The 24,091-nt window shown below is 38.6% G+C and overlaps 1 protein-coding gene across 1 annotated transcript in view; it reads right to left on the minus strand.

Moving 5' to 3' along the window:
• Window positions 1-23,765, minus strand: part of CNDP2 (carnosine dipeptidase 2) — a 71,801-nt gene extending 48,036 nt beyond the window's left edge. Inside the window, exons 1-6 of the mRNA XM_053714863.1 lie at window positions 23,576-23,765; window positions 22,495-22,638; window positions 16,490-16,652; window positions 13,975-14,063; window positions 11,255-11,455; window positions 10,600-10,684 (exon numbers count right to left, since the gene is read on the minus strand). Of these exons, the coding sequence (XP_053570838.1) occupies window positions 10,600-10,684; window positions 11,255-11,455; window positions 13,975-14,063; window positions 16,490-16,652; window positions 22,495-22,638; window positions 23,576-23,635 (742 nt within the window). The 5' untranslated portion in view covers window positions 23,636-23,765. The remainder of the gene's footprint in view (window positions 1-10,599; window positions 10,685-11,254; window positions 11,456-13,974; window positions 14,064-16,489; window positions 16,653-22,494; window positions 22,639-23,575) is intronic.
• Window positions 23,766-24,091: the final 326 nt, after the last annotated feature.

Consider the following 24,091-nt stretch of genomic DNA (forward strand, 5'->3'; position numbering starts at 1 on the left):
GAATTCAGATGTAATCTAATACAGCAGTATCTGTTGCGTTGCATCTACTAATACTCATTGGCTGATAAGGAGAACTACCTAATGCCAAACACATTATCACAATGTCGGTTAAAGGGATGTAACCATTATTACAGATTTAGATTGATGATCTTCTTTTCAGTAAATATTAGTTTTTGTGAAATAATGACAAAGATACATTAACATAATATACTTTAAAGAGTGTCTATAGCCCCTATTGTGAAATGGAAAATATAATCTTAGGTAGGTTACCAGAGACTTCAAGGGACACTAAACCCAAAATGTTTCTTTCATGATTCAGGTAGAGAATACAATTTGAAACAACATTTCAATTTACTTCTATTATCTAATTTGTTTCATTTTTTAGATGTCCTTTGTTGAAGAAATAGCAATGCGTATAGGTGAGCCAATCACACGAGGCATCTATGTACAGCCACCAATCAGCAGCTATTGAGCCTATCTAGATATGCTATTCAGCAAAGAATATCAAGAGAATGAAACAAATTAGATAATGGACGTAAATTAAGAAGTTGTTTAAAATTGCACGCTCTTTCTAAATCATGGAACAAAAACAGAATTTATGCTTACCTGATAAATTACTTTCTCCAACGGTGTGTCCGGTCCACGGCGTCATCCATAACTTGTGGGAATATTCTCTTCCCCAACAGGAAATGGCAAAGAGCACAGCAAAAGCTGTCCATATGGTCCCTCCTAGGCTCCGCCCACCCCAGTCATTCGACCGACGGACAGGAGAAAAAAAAACAGGAGAAACTATAGGGTGCCGTGGTGACTGTAGTTAGAGAAAGAAATTCATCAAACCTGATTAAAAAACCAGGGCGGGCCGTGGACCGGACACACCGTTGGAGAAAGTAATTTATCAGGTAAGCATAAATTCTGTTTTCTCCAACATTGGTGTGTCCGGTCCACGGCGTCATCCATAACTTGTGGGAACCAATACCAAAGCTTTAGGACACGGATGAAGGGAGGGAGCCAATCAGGTTGCCTAAACGGAAGGCACCACGGCTTGCAAAACCTTTCTCCCAAAAATAGCCTCCGAAGAAGCAAAAGTATCAAATTTGTAGAATTTGGCAAAAGTGTGCAGGGAAGACCAAGTCGCTGCCTTACATATCTGATCAACAGAAGCCTCGTTCTTGAAGGCCCATGTGGAAGCCACAGCCCTAGTAGAGTGAGCTGTGATGCGTTCAGGAGGCTGCCGTCCGGCAGTCTCGTAAGCCAATCGGATGATGCTTTTCAGCCAAAAGGAAAGAGGTAGCAGTAGCTTTTTGACCTCTCCTCTTGCCGGAATAAACGACAAACAGAGAAGACGTTTGTCTGAAATCCTTTGTTGCTTCTAAATAGAACTTTAAAGCACGAACTACATCTAGATTGTGTAACAAACGTTCCTTCTTTGAAACTGGATTCGGACACAAAGAAGGCACAACTATTTCCTGGTTAATATTCTTGTTGGAAACAACCTTTGGAAGGAAACCAGGTTTAGTACGCAAAACAACCTTATCTGAATGGAACACCAGATAGGGCGGAGAACACTGCAGAGCAGATAACTCAGAAACTCTTCTAGCAGAAGAAATAGCAACCAAAAACAGAACTTTCCAAGATAACATCTTGATATCTATGGAATGTAGAGGTTCAAACGGAACCCCTTGAAGAACTGAAAGAACTAAATTCAGACTCCAGGGAGGAGTCAAAAGGTCTGTAAACAGGCTTGATCCTGACCAAAGCCTGAACAAAAGCTTGAACATCAGGCACAGCTGCCAGTCGTTTGTGTAATAAGACAGATAAAGCAGAAATCTGTCCCTTTAAAGAACTCGCTGATAATCCCTTATCCAAACCTTCTTGGAGAAAGGAAAGGATCCTAGGAATTTTGATCTTACTCCATGAGAATCCCTTGGATTCACACCAACAGATATATCTTTTCCATATTTTATGGTAAATCTTCCTAGTTACAGGTTTTCTGGCTTGTATCAGAGTATCTATTACAGAATCCGAAAACCCACGCTTAGATAAAATCAAGCGTTCAATTTCCAAGCCGTTAGCTGAAGGGAAACTAGATTTGGATGTTCGAATGGACCTTGTACTAGAAGATCCTGTCTCAAAGGTAGCTTCCATGGTGGAGCCGATGACATATTCACCAGGTCTGCATACCAAGTCCTGCGTGGCCACGCAGGAGCTATCAAGATCACCGAGGCCCTCTCCTGCTTGATCCTGGCTACTAGCCTGGGAATGAGAGGAAACGGTGGAAACACGTAAGCTAGGTTGAAGGTCCAAGGCGCTACTAATGCATCCACTAGAGACGCCTTGGGATTCCTGGATCTGGACCCGTAGCAAGGAACCTTGAAGTTCTGACGAGACGCCATCAGATCCATGTCTGGAATGCCCCATAATTGAGTCAACTGGGTAAAGATCTCCGGGTGGAGTTCCCACTCCCCCGGATGGAATGTCTGACGACTCAGATAATCCGCCTCCCAGTTTTCCACTCCTGGGATGTGGATCGCAGATAGGTGGCAGGAGTGATCCTCCGCCCATTTTATGATTTTGGTCACTTCTCCCATCGCCAGGGAACTCCTTGTTCCCCCCTGATGATTGATGTAAGCAACAGTCGTCATGTTGTCTGATTGGAATCTTATGAATCTGGCCTTTGCTAGTTGAGGCCAAGCCCTGAGAGCATTGAATATCGCTCTCAGTTCCAGAATGTTTATCGGGAGTAGAGACTCTTCCCGAGACCATAGCCCCTGAGCTTTCAGAGAGTCCCAGACCGCGCCCCAGCCCACTAGACTGGCGTCGGTCGTGACGATGACCCACTCTGGTCTGCGGAAACTCATTCCCTGGGACAGGTGGTCCTGGGTTAGCCACCAACGGAGTGAGTCTCTGGTCTTCTGATCTACTTGAATCACTGGAGACAAGTCTGTATAGTCCCCATTCCACTGTTTCAGCATGCACAGTTGTAATGGTCTTAGATGAATTCACGCAAAAGGAACTATGTCCATTGCTGCAACCATCAACCCTACTACTTCCATGCACTGAGCTATGGAAGGACGTGGAACAGAATGAAGAACTTGACAAGCGTTTAGAAGTTTTGACTTTCTGACATCTGTCAGGAAAATCTTCATTTCTAAAGAATCTATTATTGTCCCCAAGAAAGGAACTCTTGTCGACGGAGACAGGGAACTTTTTTCTATGTTTACTTTCCAGCCGTGAGATCTGAGAAAGGCCAGAACGATGTCTGTGTGACCCTTTGCCTTTGAAAGAGACGACGCTTGTATCAGGATGTCGTCCAAGTAAGGTGCCACTGCAGTACCCCTTGGTCTTAGAACCTCCAGAAGGGACCAGAGTACCTTTGTGAAAATCCTTGGAGCAGTGGCTAGCCCGAATGGGAGAGCCACAAACTGGTAATGATTGTCCAGAAAGGCGAACCTTAGGAGAAGATAACCCTGAGAAACTATTTCTAGTGCCCAGGGATCCTGAACATCTCTTGCCCAAGCCTGAGCGAAGAGAGAGTCTGCCCCCTACTAGATCCGGTCCCGGATCGGGGGCTACTCCTTCATGCTGTTTTGTTAGCAGCAGCAGGCTTCATGGCCTGCTTACCCTTGTTCCAGCCTTGCATTGGTTTCCAAGCTGGTTTGGTTTGCGAAGCATTACCCTCTTGTCTAGAGGCTGCAGAGTTGGAGGCCGGTCCGTTCCTGAAATTGCGAAAGGAACGAAAATTAGACTTATTCTTGGCTTTGAAAGGCCTATCTTGTGGGAGGGCGTGGCCCTTACCCCCAGTAATGTCTGAGATAATCTCTTTCAATTCTGGCCCAAAAAGAGTTTTACCCTTGAAGGGGATATTAAGCAATTTTGTCTTGGAAGATACATCCGCTGACCAAGACTCTAGCCAGAGCGCTCTGCGCACCACAATTGCAAACCCAGAATTTTGCGCCGCTAATCTAGCTAACTGCAAAGCAGCATCTAAAATAAAGGAATTAGCTAACTTAAGTGCGTGAACTCTGTCCATAACCTCCTCATACAGAGTCTCTCTACTGAGCGACTTTTCTAGTTCCTCGAACCAGAACCACGCTGCTGTAGTGACAGGAATAATGCACGAAATAGGTTGCAGGAGGTAACCTTGCTGTACAAAAATCTTTTTAAGCAAACCCTCCAATTTTTTATCCATAGGATCTTTGAAAGCACAATTATCCTCGATAGGAATAGTAGTGCGCTTGGCTAGTGTAGAAACTGCCCCCTCGACCTTAGGGACTGTCTGCCATAAGTCCTTTCTGGGGTCGACCATAGGAAATAATTTCTTAAATATAGGAGGGGGAACAAAAAGGTATGCCGGGCTTCTCCCACTCCTTATTCACTATGTCCGCCACCCGCTTGGGTATAGGAAAAGCGTTGGGGTGCACCGGAACCTCTAGGAACTTGTCCATCTTACACAATTTTTCTGGAATGACCAGGTTGTCACAATCATCCAGAGTAGACAACACCTCCTTAAGCAGTGCGCGGAGATGCTCCAATTTAAATTTAAATGTCACAACATCAGGTTCTGCCTGTTGAGAAATTCTACCTGAATCTGAAATTTCCCCATCTGACAAAACCTCCCTCATGGCCCCTTCAGATTGGTGTGAGGGTACTACAGAGCAATTATCATCAGTGCCCTCCTGCTCTACAGTGTTTAAAACAGAGCAATCTCTGAAATGCAGGCATTTTGGATAAAATATTTGCTATGGAGTTATCCATTACTGCCGTCAATTGTTGCATAGTAACAAGCATTGGCGCGCTAGAAGTACTAGGGGTCTCCTGCGTGGGCAAAACTGGTGTAGACACAGAAGGAGATAATGTAGAACTATGTCTACTCCCTTCATCTGATGAATCATCTTGGGCAACTTTACTATCTGTGGCAGTACTGTCCTTACTTTGTTTGGACGCTATGGCACAATTATCACACAATTTTGAAGGGGGAGACACATTGGCTTCCATACATACAGAACATAGCTTATCTGAAGGTACAGACATGTTAAACAGGCTTAAACTTGTCAATAAAGTACAAAAACCGTTTTAAAACAAAACCGTTACTGTCTCTTTAAATTTTAAACAGGGCACACTTAATTACTGAATATGTGAAAAACTATGAAGGAATTGTTCAAATTTAACCAAATTTTCACCACAGAGTCTTAAAGCATTCAAAGCATTGCACCCCAAATTTGAGGCCTTTAACCCTTAAAATGAAGAAACCGGAGCCGGTTACAGATTTAACTACTCTACAGTCCCAGCTACAGCCTTTGCTGCGACTTTACCAAACCCAGGGGGGTATACGATACCAAATGAAGCCTTCTAGGAACCTTTCCAACTACTTTCAGACCCACACACAAAGCAGCTGCATGTCCTGCTCTCAAAAGTAACTGCGCAGTAATGGCGCGAAAATTAGGCTCAGCCTACTACAGGGAAGGCCCTTCCTGACTGGAAAGGTGTCTAAACCAGTGCCTGACGTTAAAAAACGTTCCCCAAAGTTTATAAGTGTGAATATCAACATCAAGCTGTATAAAATGCCCAAATAAAGCAATCGATCTTGCCAATAAAAGTGTTTACCAGTTTTATAGCCCATATTAAGCCCTTTATTCTGTTTGAGACTAAGAAAATGGCTTACATGTCCCCATGAGGGGAAATGACAGCCTTCCAGCATTACACAGTCTTGTTAGAAAAATGGCTAGTCATACCTTAAGCAGAAAAGTCTGCTAACTGTTTCCCCCAACTGAAGTTAGTTCATCTCAACAGTCCTATGTGGAAACAGCAAACGATTTTAGTTACTGCTGCTAAAATCATATTCCTCTCACAAACAGAACTCTTCATCTTTTTCTGTTTCAGAGTAAATAGTACATACCAGCACTATTTTAAAATAAACTCTTGATAGTAGAATAACAAAAACTACAACTAAACACCACATACTCTTCACCATCTCCTTGGAGATGTTGCCTGTGCAACGGCAAAGAGAATGACTGGGGTGGGCGGAGCCTAGGAGGGACTATATGGACAGCTTTTGCTGTGCTCTTTGCCATTTCCTGTTGGGGAAGAGAATATTCCCACAAGTTATGGATGACGCCGTGGACCGGACACACCGATGTTGGAGAAATGAGATTTAATACGGGAAAATGCAAGGTTCTACATTTTGGAAGTAAAAATAAGCAGGCTACGTATTATTTAAATGGGACAAGACTTAGCCAAACACAGGAGGAAAGGGATTTGGGGGTAGTAATAGATAACAAGCTAAAGATGGGTGCACAATGCAGGGCAGCACCTTCAAAGGCTAATAAGATACTAGCATGTATTAAAAGAGGCACTGACTCAAGGGAGGATAGCATAATTCTGTCACTGGTAAGACCTCACCTTGAGTATGGAGTGCAGTTCTGGGGACCAATCGCAAAAAAAAGATATTGCTGAACTAGAAGAAGTTCAGAGAAGGGCCACAAAGCTAATAAGGGGATTAGAGAATTTAACCTATGAGGAGAGGCTAGCCAAACTGGGTCTGTTTTCTTTAGAAAAAAGGCGCTTAAGAGGTGACAGGATTACTTTATATAAATACAGGGAGTGCAGAATTATTAGGCAAATGAGTATTTTGACCACATCATCCTCTTTATGCATGTTGTCTTACTCCAAGCTGTATAGGCTCGAAAGCCTACTACCAATTAAGCATATTAGGTGATGTGCATCTCTGTAATGAGAAGGGGTGTGGTCTAATGACATCAACACCCTATATCAGGTGTGCATAATTATTAGGCAACTTCCTTTCCTTTGGCAAAATGGGTCAAAAGAAGGACTTGACAGGCTCAGAAAAGTCAAAAATAGTGAGATATCTTGCAGAGGGATGCAGCACTCTTAAAATTGCAAAGCTTCTGAAGCGTGATCATCGAACAATCAAGCGTTTCATTCAAAATAGTCAACAGGGTCGCAAGAAGCGTGTGGAAAAACCAAGGCGCAAAATAACTGCCCATGAACTGAGAAAAGTCAAGCGTGCAGCTGCCAAGATGCCACCAGTTTGGCCATATTTCAGAGCTGCAACATCACTGGAGTGCCCAAAAGCACAAGGTGTGCAATACTCAGAGACATGGCCAAGGTAAGAAAGGCTGAAAGACGACCACCACTGAACAAGACACACAAGCTGAAATGTCAAGACTGGGCCAAGAAATATCTCAAGACTGATTTTTCTAAGGTTTTATGGAGTACTGGTTTGGGCTGGTATCATCAAAGATGAGCTTGTGGGGCCTTTTCGGGTTGAGGATGGAGTCAAGCTCAACTCCCAGTCCTACTGCCAGTTTCTGGAAGACACCTTCTTCAAGCAGTGGTACAGGAAGAAGTCTGCATCCTTCAAGAAAAACATGATTTTCATGCAGGACAATGCTCCATCACACGCGTCCAAGTACTCCACAGCGTGGCTGGCAAGAAAGGCTATAAACGAAGAAAATCTAATGACATGGCCTCCTTGTTCACCTGATCTGAACCCCATTGAGAACCTGTGGTCCATCATCAAATGTGAGATTTACAAGGAGGGAAAACAGTACACCTCTCTGAACAGTGTCTGGGAGGCTGTGGTTGCTGCTGCACGCAATGTTGATGGTGAACAGATCAAAACACTGACAGAATCCATGGATGGCAGGCTTTTGAGTGTCCTTGCAAAGAAAGGTGGCTATATTGGTCACTGATTTGTTTTTGTTTTGTTTTTGAATGTCAGAAATGTATATTTGTGAATGTTGAGATGTTATATTGGTTTCACTGGTAAAAATAAATAATTAAAATGGGTATATATTTGTTTTTTGTTAAGTTGCCTAATAATTATGCACAGTAATAGTCACCTGCACACACAGATATCCCCTTAAAATAGCTATAACTAAAAACAAACTAAAAACTACTTCCAAAACTATTCAGCTTTGATATTAATGAGTTTTTTGGGTTCATTGAGAACATGGTTGTTGTTCAATAATAAAATTAATCCTCAAAAATACAACTTGCCTAATAATTCTGCACTCCCTGTATATTCAAGGCCCATATACAGAGATGGCAGAAGCTCTGTTTATTCCAAGAAAATTGTTTGTTTGTGACCAGAGGTCACAATTTAAGGTTGGAGGAAAGGAGATTTAATCTCTTACAGGTTTTTTCACTGTAAGAGCAATAAAATTGTGGAACTAATTACCAAAGGAGGTAGTGAATGCTAATACCCTAGATACATTTAAAAATTTGGATACATTTCTGTCTATAAACCAAATTCATGGTTATGATTGCTAGTATTAAATGGGCTTCATGTCCCTTTAATATATCAGCATTATTTATATAAATATTAGTATTTTCATATCCAGAGACCTCAAGCTGCTGTGTTTCTAAGAGGAACAGAAAGCAGAGAGCTGTGCAGTGCATTAAAACACAGATACTTATTATTTTACTACAGTATACTGAATTGGAGTATTTTTCAGATGTCCTAGTGATATTTCCACAACTAGAAAAAGAGAATGATAAGTCAAACTCTGGAGGTGCGCTAGGCGCCAAGCAGATGAAGAACAAACGATGGGCGAAGATCAAAAGGCTGCTCTCTCAAATAAAACGACGACCAAAACCAATCCTGAATGGAATGAAAAGAGGCGCCAATAGGGTGATAACGTATATACAAAAGTCAATTGCAGCAAGCGACGATGATTATACCCACAAACAAAGCGGCACTGATTTGCGCCAGACACAGCAGACCGGGACCTGTTCGTCGCCCGGCAGACCATCACTTGATAGAAACTCCAGGCGGTCACGTGGGACCCTTCAGCCAATCAGGTACGGGAACACGTCCACACCTTACTCCTAGCGGCCGCTCCACCAATCCATAGACGATCTGGATACACACCTTCCTCCCCTAAGAGCACAGTGGAATACCAGTATTCAATGAATACTTTGTAGGACACACAGGGCGGGTGGTATTAGCGTCCAATATCCACTAGACCCAGAAGCTTGAATTCGAAATCACAGGAAAGGACTCCAAAGGGGTATAATTACAAGGATTTATTTAAAAAGAAACCAGCAACGCGTTTCTCGGCTGCACAGAGCCGTTTCATCAGGCTGTAATAATCATTAACACACACCTGTTGTATTAATACCCCTCTGGACCAATGAAAAGCTCTATTTTAAAAAACACTCCCCAATTGGCAATGTTGTTATGTCAATATACACAAAAGAATTTCCTATAATACTTTACAATATATACTAGTTATCGTAAACAACAAATGTGACATTTGATACAGGTTAGTAACAGTATTAGATCAAATTTGCCTGCAGTTTTAAATAAACCCAATAGCAGGATATAATCGCCATTGAAGCTGCATTGGTGGAGCGGCCGCTAGGAGTAAGGTGTGGACGTGTTCCCGTACCTGATTGGCTGAAGGGTCCCACATGACCGCCTGGAGTTTCTATCGAGTGCTGGTCTGCCGGGCGACGAACAGGTCCCGGTCTGCTGTGTCTGGCGCAAATCAGTGCCGCTTTGTTTGTGAGTATAATCATCGTCGCTTGCTGCAATTGACTTTTGTATATACGTTATCACGCTATTGGCGCCTCTTTTCATTCCATACAGGATTGGTTTTGGTCATATTTCCACAACTGCACACTACGTAAGCTCAGGAGTGTGCATGTGTCTACAGCCGGTGTCTCTTAACTCCAGCTCTCAAGTACCCCTAACAGGCCAGATTATTTCATCCGTGCTCTAGTTAAGACATCTGGCCTGCTCAGGGTACCTGAGGATATAAGACACACTGTGTAGAAGCAGAACACATAGCAATGTGTGTAAAAGCAACACAGAGAGTGTAGTAGGCTCAGGGGCTCTATAATAAACTAAGCTTGTGCACAGGACAGCAGTATAGCTAGAAACAAAAACAGAGTGCATCTATACTGCATGTGTGTGTGTATTAAAAAGTAAAAGCAAAGCTGTTGGTCCCCTGATGTCATTTTGCACTTCTTGCTGCAGCTATAGCTCCCCCTATAGGTAGCTTGTATAACATTGTTACAAACCCATGCTCGTGTTAACATACAGAAAGGAGCCAAACATCAAACACAAAGACCAACAGTAAGAGGTAAACTTGCTAATAGGAGTTAATTGGAAGTTAAAATATACAAACATATCTTAGAAAGAATTTTAATTAGATACTACAGAATGAAATGTGTGTGTGCTTGTTAAGATAATGACTCATTTTAGCTAATCTTTCAACAATGAGGGAAAACAAAAAAAAATCTATACTATTGCTAATGTATTAAATATCAGTTAAGTTTGCTGGGTTTTAGGCAACTTAGTTAAGTCAGTCTTTTTTCTTAGCTGAAAATGTCCTACTATTTAAGAGATACATATATATATATATATATATATATATATATATATATATATATATATATATATATATATATATATATATACACATACATACATATATATATATATATATACATATATATATATATATATATATATATATATATATATATATATATATATATATATATATATATATATATATGTGTGTATGTATGCATATATTTTGTTATAAGCTGCATTTAGATAGTACATACCCATTAGAGTAATGAGGTCAGTCATTGCTTCATGGACAGAACCCCCATAGACCCCAGAATGAAGATCTTTGCTGCTGCATTCCACCTGCAGAGCAAGAGAGAGAGAGAAATATACTTTTTTTCATATAGAACCAGTTTGCAGTGATTTCCGCTCTCAGTGAAGAACTCTGCCCAACTGCTTTATAGGACACAGGAAGCTAAAGTCTGCCAACTACAAGCCATACACGGTTCGAGAATAATGTGCTGCAATATAACCTACTGCAATCTATTTTTATGTTAACCCCCTTGAATTGTAAGTGAACAGCGGCACTGGGCACGTGAAATACATTCACAGCACTGCGTGATCTATCAAGAGAATCTTCACATTCAGATACAGAGTAAAAACGGTCTAAAATTAGGAAATGTATGTTATTTGCATAATACTGTGTAACTGTACACATTAGATTATTTTAAAAATGGAAATGAAACCCAAATTAATATTTTTTCATGATTCAGATAGATCATGCGATTTTCAGCAACTTTCTAATCTACTCCTATTACCAGTTATTCTTAATTATAATACACAGCTTGTTTGCTGCAAAACAAAGACAAATGTTAATTATAATAGGCCAAACATTAAATTAAAAAGGGGAGATAGGACTCTTTTATATGTTACCTCAACAAAGAAGTAGCAAATACCACGTAGGCCGTATGTAATGCAGGGCTTGTTTTTTCCCAGCCAGTAGTTATCTGAAATGCACACATAGTCCACATCCTTGAAAAATGTATCTTTCCTGGCAAAAATAAGATCGTCTAAACCTTCTGATCCAGATTCCTCCATTCCTTCAAGGCAGAACCTGAGATTTACAGGAATTTCCTAGGAGGAAAATATAAACCCATCTATTAAATCATATTCTTAAAATAAACAGAGATAAAAGATTTTTATTCCCACTTATTGTTTTTGCCTATACAGCTGATGGTTGTATTTTACATTATGTGAAAGATATTGGTAAGGATAGAAATATGCCTGACATGTGCATAACTTAAAGTCAACAGTGCAAAATTAAGAATTCCAGCACAAACAGGAGATTTTATAAAAATAAAAGGTAACTGTAAGAGTATACATGTGTGTACAGGTTTATTTTACTATTTAAAATTTTACATAAAAGCTAATAATCATTACAAGGAGCTTTACCATAAGTGTTTAAAAAAAAGGTACAAACGTATACATTTCGCAAAAAAGCTAAGAGCGCTACAAAGTTAATGTTACAAGAACAGAAAATAACCCTATTTTATTTCAGGCCTCCAACTCCACCATTGGAGTTCTTTCACAATCACCTGACAGGAGGATGGAAACAAGGTCGCTAGTTTGAGGTAGCTTGTACTGTAGTGGTCAGAGCAACTCTGTTCCATAAGCATATTTCCTATATGTACTATGGCAAAAGTAATTTGGGTATTTGGGTGTGTGACCACGCATTTGGAAGATGGATCTCTCCTCTTATAAGAGTGATCAATTGCCCCAGGTCAATGCACGTATGAGTGTACTGGAGCCTGGTGCCTCCAAAAATACACTAAAAAGATGATTGCTATTCTTATAATAATCACCTGCTATCTAGAAGAGCACATCATATGAGGTATGTGAGAGAATATATATATATATATATATATATATATATATATATATATATATATATATATATATATATATATATATATATATATATATATATATATATATATATATATAGAAGTGTCTCAGCCAGGGCATAAAGTTAATAGTCCACTCAATGTTTTAAACTGGACAAAGCCGCATTTCTTTCTTACTATCACTGCTCATCACCCATTTTGTGGAGCATGGGGGCTCTAATTAACCCCTTCATAAAAATACTCCCTAGTGATGCTAGTAATTACCAATATAATTGTAATCACCTGCATGTTAAAGGGCTTTCCTTTTTAAATAAATAGAGAGGTCTTATGCTCTTCTAAGTTAATACGAGGGTGAGGACAGAGCCTCTGGAATCCCTCTGCAAAAATCATGATTATGTGACAGGTGTTCTAAATGTTGATAATTTTTATTGTAAATGGACAGAAAAATCATTCTAAAAACAACCTTTCCTTTCTTACTTGATGGTTATACATGAAACCCTTTAAAAGTATCACGGGACCTCACTCTTTCAAATAAGGGGTCTTAGGAACCATTATGATGAGTGTGGAATAAAGGCCTCTTTCAAAAGAGGGGTCACCAGCCCTGTTTATTAATCACGTAACTGCAATTTCTCTTACCTAAAGAAACATGAGACCACTACGCAGACTTTGGGGAATAGGGGTTCCTTTGGAGCAACTGTCCCCCATACAGTAAATACATTAGGTAAGCGATTGCCATAAAATGGAAATAAAATACAAATGGCAGGGGTATAAGACCCCCTTCTCTCCATAACACAGATTTTATTTTGCAATAATTTTGAAATAGTTTTTACTTGCTGTATTTAGTTCCTTTTTCGCCGTTCTATACCTTTATAGCAATATCTCAAATTAGTCAACGCTGTACTGTGCTTTAGGAAATGATCATTCAGAAAACACAAAAATACAGCACGGTACAGCGTTGAGTAATTTGAGATATTGCTATAAAAAAGGTATAGAACCGCGAAAAAGGACCTAAATACAGCAAGTAAAAACTATTTCAAAATTATTTGAAAATAAAATCTGTGTTATGGAGATAAGGACAGAGCGATCAGGAGGCAATTTCTACGCGGTAGACAACTTACTTTAGAACATCGGTGTTCTAAAGTAAGTTGTCACCTATTCTGCCTTAAACAGCTGTTTGTAGGAGGTTGGGCCTCCAGTGAGCACTGTTATTTGTGCCTTAAACATGCGCAGAGAGCTTCACAACCCTCCAGCAGCTGACTACACGTCACCGGAGGTGACGCGGTAGTCAAATTCTTATGGTAGACATCTTAATTTAAGACACCTGCATACTCCAGTCTTCCCTATTTAAGATGCAATGCATGCACTACCCAGGATATGCATTGCACATGCGGCAGTCATCCACACTGTCAGCTCAGTGCAGAGGATGACCACATATCTTCCAAAACAATACACATTTAATTTTTTAAAACCCAAAAAGGTTTTAAAAAAAATGTGATCAATAGACCACAAAGAAATGCTATGAAGATTATGTAATTACCTTACACTGTGATGTGTAGCTTTAAACACAAATTATGTCTAACTGTGGGTGACTTTGGACTTGTACACCAGTGACAAAGATCCTCACTTTTATCACTGGAATATAGTCTGGTTCAGGTAATCTGTGACACGTTTCTAAATAGATCAATAAAATAAGAGCAATACTTGTTACTGTTTAATTTCCAGTCATATAAAACACTAGATTTCACTTACCTGGTTTAATTGTTGATAAGCTTCTATGGCATTAAACCATGCAAGAACTGGACCTTTGTCATCTGTGGAACCCCTCCCATACAGTTTACCTAAACATAAATAAAGTGCATATTTAGTGTACACACTGGCACATGTAATGCAAGTACACCATCTGCCTGGTATGTGGTTAATGTAACATTATTCTAATGCTCTTGGGTGCAAAGGTAAGAGAGATGTGCAACTTGCACAGAATAAAACAAAACAAAAACACGTACATGTAGAAACCTTCAGAAATGCTAGTTTTAATACTGCAGTGTGTTCCAGTGCTAATATTTAATGGTAGGACTTTAAAGAAACTAAATTATCTTTAAATGCGGTACATTTCTACTATATTTATGGAATAGTAGTATTTAAACACATTAATATATTTTTACATGAAAAGGGTCATTTATTTGTTTATGCTAGCAAAGCGCATATTTTAAAGAAGCTAAAGAGCAAAACTATAGTGAACAATTCCACCACACATGCATAAAAGAAAAAAACAAATATGTTTATTTTCCCCCCAAAATGCCCTCTTTTACATGCAACAAGTTGTTAATAGGTTACCAAAAGGCCTGGTTACTACTAGTGTACATTACAAATGGATCTTGAAAGTTTGTGTCACGGTTTAATTAAAAGATCTAGTTCACAGCCTGAAGTCTGCTATGAACAGGAATTTCAAGTTGCTGACAAATCACATACTGACTGGCTGAATGCCTAAACCAGAGCCTTGTATAACCCAAGGAAGAAAAGGTGGCACTGCAAAAACAAGCTAAAATGATCAAAGTCTATAAAACTGACAAAGTGAAAAATGAATGTTTAACACTAATGTAAAAAAGATATGAAGAAAACTGGAGAAACAGAACAATGTTAACAACTCCATAGCTATCATAACAAATTGTAGAAATTGAACAATTCACAGACCTTGTTATCTGCGTATATATAATTAATAAGGTTATTTGCTGACCTGCTTTAAAAACGCACCACTTAATATTTTCTTAAGATAAACTAAAGCATTGATAGACTCTTATCAGAGAAGTGTAGATTGCTTGAAAATTGCAGTGATTGCAAAGTTTTATGACCATTTCCAATGTGCTCAGCAAAACAGAAATAATCTTGTGACACCGCACGTATGAAAAAAAAGGAAGCTTAAGTTTTATCCCGTTTTGCTTTAAGTACAGCTGCTGTGACAATTCTTAATGCAATGAGGCGATAATTGGACATGAAACACTAAATAAAGGCTAGAGAAAATGATGTTGTTAAAGCAAAGATTAGCCTAAGAATAATATATATATATATAAATCTCTCAAATAAAGCGCACGCTCACCTATTTATATTAAAAAAACAATATATATATATATATTTATATAATCATAAAAATCAGCATGAAGCGTTAGTGTCCTTAAAGCAATGGGCATCACCATACTTTAACCTAAGATTTCTTCTTTGCTGAGGCTTATTAGAGATAATTAGAAATGGGTCACTAGAGTGTGCAACCTATGATAGTGTAGAATAATAGCCTGATGAAACAACATAAGCACTGAGAAACGCGTTGCTGTGTTTCCTGTCGTATACATTACCTTTTACCCAACCTTGCTTTATTCTTGGGAAATTGAATTTACCCTGGGACCTTACATTGTTGAGGACGTGTTCCAGTGCAAGCTGCTACCAGTGATTGAGTCAGCCGAGCGGCTCTGAAGTCTCGGTTGGTTTACTATTGCACTGGATGTGCACCTGGGCTTGTGAGTATACCCGACGTCTGTTTAAGCCTATATTTGCCTGCATCCAGGATATCACACCATTAGGCGCCTCTTCTCTTTCCTATTTTTAGGAACCGGCATAAGTGTAGAATATAGTAGTGTTATGTCTGGAGTCCTAACAGGAATTGAAAACCCCTTAATATTGATCAGATCTGGTGGTTTTTAAAGTGACATAAAACATAACATTTTTCTTTCATGATTCAGATAGTGCACACAATTTTAAACAACTTTCCAATTTGCATCTACAATCAAAATGTGCTTCATTCTTTTGATATCCTTTGTTGAAGAAGCAATGCACTCCTAACAGTTAGCTTAACACAACGTGTGAGTGAATGACAAGGACTGTATGTGCAGTCACCAATCAGCAGCTAGCTCCCAGGAGTGCATTGCTGCTTCTGTGCCTACCTAGGCATGCTTCTCAACAAAGGATACCAACAAAGCTAAAAAATAAATAGAAGTAAAATCGGAAAGTTAAGACTTGCATGCTCTGAATCATAAAAGAAAAACAACCAAAAAGGTTTCATTTCCCTTTAAGCCTACATATGCACTCTTTTAGTTCACTATTTGTGTACTGTTATACAGTATTAATGGATTAGCTAGGTGCAAGATGTATTAGAAACATGGTCTCTAGATATATCTATAGTAACAATAATACAATCCTTATTCAAACACAAACCATTGGCTTATAAAACCATGAGTCTCTGTTTTACAGTGCCCATGAAACTTCTGTTGCTTACCATCCCTTTCTACCAAATCAAAAGGCTCGCTGTCCCAGCCATCCTCAATAGCTGCTGGCTGGACGTCCAAATGTCCATAGACGCAAACTGTCTTCTTCTTAGGATCTTTGCCCAGTATCCCCAAGATAATAGGAGGAAGGGGAATCTCTGTGCCATCAGGAAGCTAGAAATGTTATAAAATAGTGATACATTACTTTAAGTAATAAAGCAGCATCCATTGCTCCCAAAACTACTATAACTCTGTAAATATAAAAATGTTTAGGTGGCCATTCATTGGAGCACAAGAATAATAATAAATAATATTGCATAACAAGTTATGGTTATAGGGACAATTTGTGCGCTCCAAGGTGAATTAGCTAAAGGGGAATCCATAACCTTACCTGTTTAATTCTGTCCCATGAAGCTTTCTGCCAACTCTTGGAAAATTGTACTAGAAGCTTTTAATCAGATTTTTTTTTCTTTTAATGAAAACATGGTTTTAAAAAAATAATAATAATAATAATAATAATAATAAAAAAATAAATTACACACACTATTGTGAGGTTTTCCATCTTTCATTCTGAAGTGCAAACCGGCTACCAAAAGGAGGGGGGGGGGGTCTTACCCAAGTTGTATGGTGGTCATCTGCACAGGGCAAAGGTTTTCTCATCTTTCACATGCTGTGAAAATGTAGCTACCTTACATTAGCTAAGGTACCTACATTTTCACAACATATCTACTAGTTTTAAAAGTTATTGTGGCACTTTTGATATATCCAGAGTCCATGCACATTTATAACTCATTAAGGAGTAATAGCTATAAATAGGGAGCTGCCCCTCAGTAAACTAATCCACCTGAGGAAGAGGAGTTATCCTTGAAACGAGTAGTGGAGTTGCAGGCCGGTAATCCTGTCTGTGGTCTGCAGTTTGAGTGTACGCGCTTTGTTTTGCGGCCAAGTCGACCATCTCCATTATACATATAGTGCAAGAATCTCTTTTATTGATTTTATGCGTGTGTTTTTGATGCATGTGGTCCCATATTGGTGATGTTCACCCATTATGCCACATTTATATTGTTATTTTAAATAAAAAAAGATTTATATTTTTGTAGATTGTAAGTTTGTTTCAGTGCTGTCCCATATTTCATTCTTAAAAGGTACAGTATACACCAATTTTCATATAACTGCATGATATAGACACTACTATAAAGAATAATATGCACAGATACTGATATAAAAATCCAGTATAAAACCGTTTAAAAAAAAAAAAAAAACTTACTTAGAAGCTCCCAGTTTAGCACTGTTTAAAATATAACTAGAACCCCTACTACAAGTGGGAAATAAATAGACCTCCCCCTCCATATGAAAAGACCCTTTACACAAACAGAAGCAAGCTGGAGTAGGAATATGTCGGTATTCTCCTAAAACTTTAGGGCTTGGTTAGGAGTCTGAAAATCAGGGCAATGTCATTTAAAAATAAGCAAAACTATCCTTTTAAAAAAAAAAAAAAAAAAAAAGCTGTATGGGCTATTTAAATGGATCATCTACAAAACCTTTATGCAAAGAAAAATCTAGTGTATAATGTCCCTTTAACTGAAAGAACCAGTACAGTACATTGTTTCTGTTAAGGAAAGCAACTAAATTATTGATCACAAACATAAGACACATTACATATTGCAACATTGTCTTTTTTTATAAAATAAGGAAACTATTTTTAGGAGTATACATAATTTAGAGGCGCTCTCAAGTAAAGACCAATATTTTCACAACATATGAAAGATGAGAAAACCTTTGCTGAAGAGCAACAAGGGTGCAATATCTTTATCTTCTATGCAGAGCCATAACAAAAGCACCGGTAAAACATTGTCCTGGGGCAGGAACAGGCTCTACCAGCGCCTTGTTACTCAGTGCAACATTCTTTCTACATTTAGTTTACACAATGCAATAGAGACCAAAAATTAGAATACAGTATTTTGTTCACTAAACTGCCAAAGGTCTGCGAGATAAAAATCGTGTCGACATGGAGAGAAATCACACCAAAATTTTGGGATTCCCCCCCCAACTTATGTTGTAGTTGTCTCTCCTTCAACATCCAGAACCCCGTCTAGTGAGACAAATGGCTCTCAAGCTAAAATGTGTGTTTCTAAAATTATTTGAGGGGCTTTGCAGTACTGACAGTACTAGATGTGTAGAATAACTCTGAAAAGGTTTACTTGTTCCATTTCTTCCAAGAGAGGCTAACTTGCACTTAAAATGACATCATTACAGTTAAAGGGACATTAAACAGTAAATTAATGCTAGCTATAATGATGTATTCAAAGTAGAGATTAGCCTTAGAGTAGTATGTAGATGCATTTTTATTATCATATTAGTTGTTTACATATTGAAGATATAAAATTAAAAGGTCTAGTTTCAATAAGGTAATGAGCACCACCATGTTGAAACCTAGGTTTTCCATTATCTAGCTTTTCTGTTGAGGACAAATTCGGAACATATATTAAAAAAAAAAAAAAAAAAAAAAAAGGAGGTTCAAACAATGGTTGTTTGCACATGCTTCTTGCCTATTCTTGATCTGTCCCTAATTCTCCTCAGCTGAACAAGTGGCCTATTTTTCACCCCATCACTAAAAAGATTTTTTCAAATACACAGAATTAAAAAGGTTTATAGATGTCAAAGTGTTTAATCTTCCTTTAAGTGTGGGGTCATTTACCTAGCCTGCAATATTCTACACAGGGATTTATCATCTCAGACCACACGCTCATTTATACCTGTCCCTAACTGGCCACTCCAATTAAAACCAAGAACATGATTTTTGCTAACAAAATGACAGGAACTATTTTTAAACATTTTTTGCAATGCAGTGCTTAACTGACAATATATGCTACAAGTTTAATGTCCCTTTAATCTACTGAGCTGTTAAATACCTTTACCTTGCATTGTTGTTAAAGGGACAGTCTACACTGCAACTGTACTTACATTATTGTAATGCTTGCCCAGTGATCACACAGTATAATAAATATTATCCCCAGGAACATTTTTATTCCCATTCAGGTAAAAACAAGTACGTTTCCAAGCGTTGGCCGTTTTGAAATGGCCTCTTGATCCCTCCTACATGTGACATCACTATGTCCATGGGGTTGTGGATGCGAATGGTGGCTGTGTATTGTGCACAGCGATTCGCGCATGCGCATTAAGTGACTCTGCAGACCTTTCTGAACAAGGAACTCAACTTGAGGTCTCTAAACCTCTAATGTGCTTCAGAAACGCTTCCATTCTGTAAGTCGACCGCTGTAACAAATGAGGTCTCAAGTTGGGTTCCATGTTCAGAAAGGTCTGGAGTGTCAGTGCGCAATGCACATGCACAAATTGCTGTGCACGAGCGTAACTCATTCTGCACGATACACAGCCCCTGTTCACATCCACAACCCCATGGACATAGTGATATCACATGTAGGAGGGATCAAGAGGCCATTTCAAAACAGCCAACGCTTGGAAACTTACTCGTTTTTACCTGAATGGGAATAGAAATGTTCCTGGGGATAATAATATACTGTGTGATCAATGGGCAAGCATTACAATAATGTAAGTACAGTTGCAGTGTAGACTGTCCCTTTAAGTTGTGAGATAACATTTAGCAAAGATAAATGTATCTCTTTCAGAATAAATCTAGCTAAGCAATTAATATTAGATATAGCTATCATGACACAGACAACATTTCTCTCTTAGACTTAAGAGATACACCAAAATACTAGTGTTGGCGCTCTAAAAATAACCGAAAATAATAATGGTGTCTAATAAACAGTCTGTTTCATTGTTGCAACAAAAAACACTAATCAGTGGGTTATACTTAAGAAAAATCAGGATTTTAACTATAGTAAAAGAAAGGTGTACAAAGTTGATTATCAGCCAAATTGCATTTAACAAGGTATGGTCAGCTTAAAGAAAATATACAAATATAAAAGGGTCATGTTACTAAGAAAGGGTGTGAGCCAAATGCATTTACATGTACAGAGCTCAATTTGTTTAAAACAACAAAAGGAAATATAGCACAACATTACAACAATAAAATGTTTTGCCAAAATAACTTGAAATGCCTACTTCCTGGCAGTGTAATGTACAGTGCATGCCTTTAAGCTTTTAATAGTATAGCTACACCACTCCAGGTCAGTGCTGACAATCAGGGCTCTTTCATTGCAGAGCTTGTTTGAGGCAGCTGGTTATATTTACATGTTTATGTTCCTCCTGGCATATTCCAGGAACAGAAACCAAATAGCATTTAGCAAGACGATCATGTAAAGAAACCAACAGTCTGGAACTGTAGCTAAGGAGTGATACATACATTACTGCACACTGGCTTTTTAAAAGCATTTCAGTGTATGAATTTAGTGAACCTTCTCTCTTTGTCAAAATTCTTAAAGGGACATAATACTCATATGCTAAATCACTTGAAACTGATGCAGTATAACTGAAAAACGCTGACAGGAAAATATCACATGAGCATCTCTATTTAAAAAAGGAAAATATTTTACCTCACAATTTCCTCAGCTCGGCAGAGTAAGTTCTGTGTAAAATGTTATACTCAGCTGCTGCCCAGCTGCAGGTAAAAAAAAACAAAAAAAAACTGAAGAAATGAACAGCAGCCAATCAGCATCAACAGTGCTGAGATCATGAACTCTTTTACTGTGATCTCATGAGATTTCACTTAACTCTCATGAGATTTCATAGTAAACTTCCTTAAACTTAATAGGGAAATAAGATGAGAGTGTACGAAAGCTTGCTCCTTCGCTTGCTCCTTCCGCTGTCCTGGGACAGACATACTGATTTGCTGCTTAGAAGTCCTTTACAATGGGATGTGGCTACTGAGGAATTTTTTAGGTAAAATATCTTTCTTTTTTACATAGAAATGTTCAGGTGATATTTTCCTGTCAGCTTTTTACATCTATGCTGCATCACTTTCAAGTGTTTCAACATTTTGGTATTATGGCCCTTTAATGGGACATAAAACACCTTGACATTTACATATACAAATATTTAATCAGTTAAAAAAAAACAAAAAAAGTTTTTATATATTTTCATTATTTATCCCTGTGTCTGTTTTTCCAATATCTGAGAAATGGAAGAGCACACCTCTCTTTTTCTGCATTTACATTACCCATCCACTGCCGTTTCTTCTGCTCTCATGCATAGTGCCACAGCCAATAAGAAGCTGTAACGCTAGCATCCATACAGATAAAGGCTTATGCTGCCTTCTCTCTGCCTCTACTGAAAGTTTGGGTCTTCAAGCACTTGCAAGAACAGAGCCAGACAAGTGGGGGGGAGGGGATATAAAGGTAAGTGGGAGTAAAGGGGATGGATTTTTTTTACTTTTGTATAAACTTTACTTTTAGTTCAATCAGGCTCTGCAAAGTATGTATAAGTTTAAAGTAAATATTAGATTTTAATAGGACATGTTTTGCATCTTGTAATTACACGTTTAAAGAGACAGTAAACCTCAAAAATAATGTTATATAATTCTGCACATAGTGCAGAATTATATAACATATTAGCGCAAACTTTAGAAACCATAATATTTTCTTTGAATTTTTCAAAACAGCTGTTTTTCAGACCCGCTCTCTGTGCTCTTCTGAGCGGGTCGTTTTTTTCACACAGCGCATCGGGCCAGCTGTATAGTCACAGCCCGGCCCGACCGCGCCATAACACTAAGTGCAGCTCGCTCCTGCTCTGTCTGACAGCAGGAGCGAGCTGCACTGTGTATAATGACGTGGTCGGGCCGGGCTGTGACTATACAGCTGGCCCGATGCGCTGTGTGAAAAAAACAGACCCGCTCAGAAGAGCACTGAAAGCGGGTCTGAAAAACAGCTTTTGTTTTAAAAAAATCAAAGGGAATATTATGTTTTATAAAGTTTGCACTACTATGTGCAGAATTATATAACATTATTTTTGAGGTTTACTGACACTTTAATGTCCCTTTCTTTTAGGACATATGTAATGTGGCCTTCTACACATTAAACCATCATCTTATTTTTACCTTTTGTTTGCCAATGTCTACCAGTTCAGTTGTGCCACCAAGCCGCTCAATTTCTTTGGCAGCAACTTCCATCATCTTCTTAATTTCACCTCTTTTCTCTGGCCAGGCTGAAACACTCTGAATGGCAACCCATTCTGCCAATCTCTGAGAAAATGAATAAAGGGACAATTTAACAATAAAATAAATATATGCACATCTGAATACAATACATTCCCACCTCCTCACTTGTAACATCAGCAGCACCTGGCAAATGCACTCATTGCTTTCTTAAAGAGACAGTAAACCTACACATGTGTAGAGCCAGGCATTCTACAAAATTCTACTTTGGGATAAAAAAAAATCTTTTTAATACTTTGAAGTATAAAGTAGGTGCAAAAATAATGGTATAGAATTTTGCATTATGTGATTTTTGTTCTAAACACTTTTAAAGGGATAGGAAAGTCAAAATTAAACGTGCATGATTTAGATAGAGCATGCAATTTTAAGACACTTTAAAATTCACTTCTATTTTCAAATGTGCTTTGCTCTCTTGGTATCACTCGTTGAAAAAGAATACACACATATCCTACGCTAGTAAGTTAGCTGCTGACTGGTGTCTGCACACATTTGTGTCTTGTGATTAACTAGACTGTTCAGCTAGCTGCCAGTAGTGCAATGCTGTTCCTTCAGCAAAGGATAACAATAGAATAAAGCATATTTGATAAGAGAAGTAAATTGGAAAGTTATTTAAAATTTTATTTTCTATGCAAATCATGAAAGTAAATATTGGGGCTTCCTTTCCCTTTAAATATATCTCCGTTTACACTTTTTTCGTATTAGAACTGCAGTATTGCCCAAGAAACTAAGTTCGAAAACAAGAAGCCAGAAACAGCAGGTAAACACCACCTAGGTAGATAAGCACTGTGATACATCTTTTTTTCATACAAGCATTGTCGTAAATTAGAGAGGTTAGCCACTATTCATTTACAGAAACTGTTTATTTTATGATGAAGACTTAAAAAAAAATAAAAAATAAAAAATTTTGCAAATACATTACATAAATAGTGCATTAAAAATAAACCTACGCGCAAGTTATACTCACCTTCACATAGATCTCCTGGTTCTTCTCAATGTGTTCAAAGTAATTTTGTAGGTTAACCATTGTGCAGGACACGTGGGACTACGGTAAGCTACAGAGGTATGAAAGGAAAGTGAGACGGTGCCAGTATCAGCTGCTCGCTATATAAGATGACCTGCTCCGCTTGCTCTAGAGACTCCTCCTACTCACCGGTGCAACAGAAAAGTGCTGGGTAAGGGTTGAGCTTGTCACATGACCGCCACATCCTGTGAGTAAGCCTCCATCAGCTGACTACTACTAGTGTCTGAAACATTGCTAAATCCTGCACCGCGTATCACACAAATATGCCCAAGGTGGCAACTCTATAGCAAAAGCAGAACTATAAATCTGATAATGCCTGAGACACGTCAAACCCCAGCAACTCGCATTAATTATAGTATAACACACATCATGCTGATAGTACCTGTGACACAGTAAGTATGCAGCTGACACACTAATTGCATTACAGTATAACACATCAAGCTGATAGTACCTGTGACA

The sequence above is a fragment of the Bombina bombina genome, chromosome 5, assembly GCF_027579735.1.
Source record: "Bombina bombina isolate aBomBom1 chromosome 5, aBomBom1.pri, whole genome shotgun sequence".
In the NCBI taxonomy this organism is placed as follows: Eukaryota; Metazoa; Chordata; class Amphibia; order Anura; family Bombinatoridae; genus Bombina; species Bombina bombina.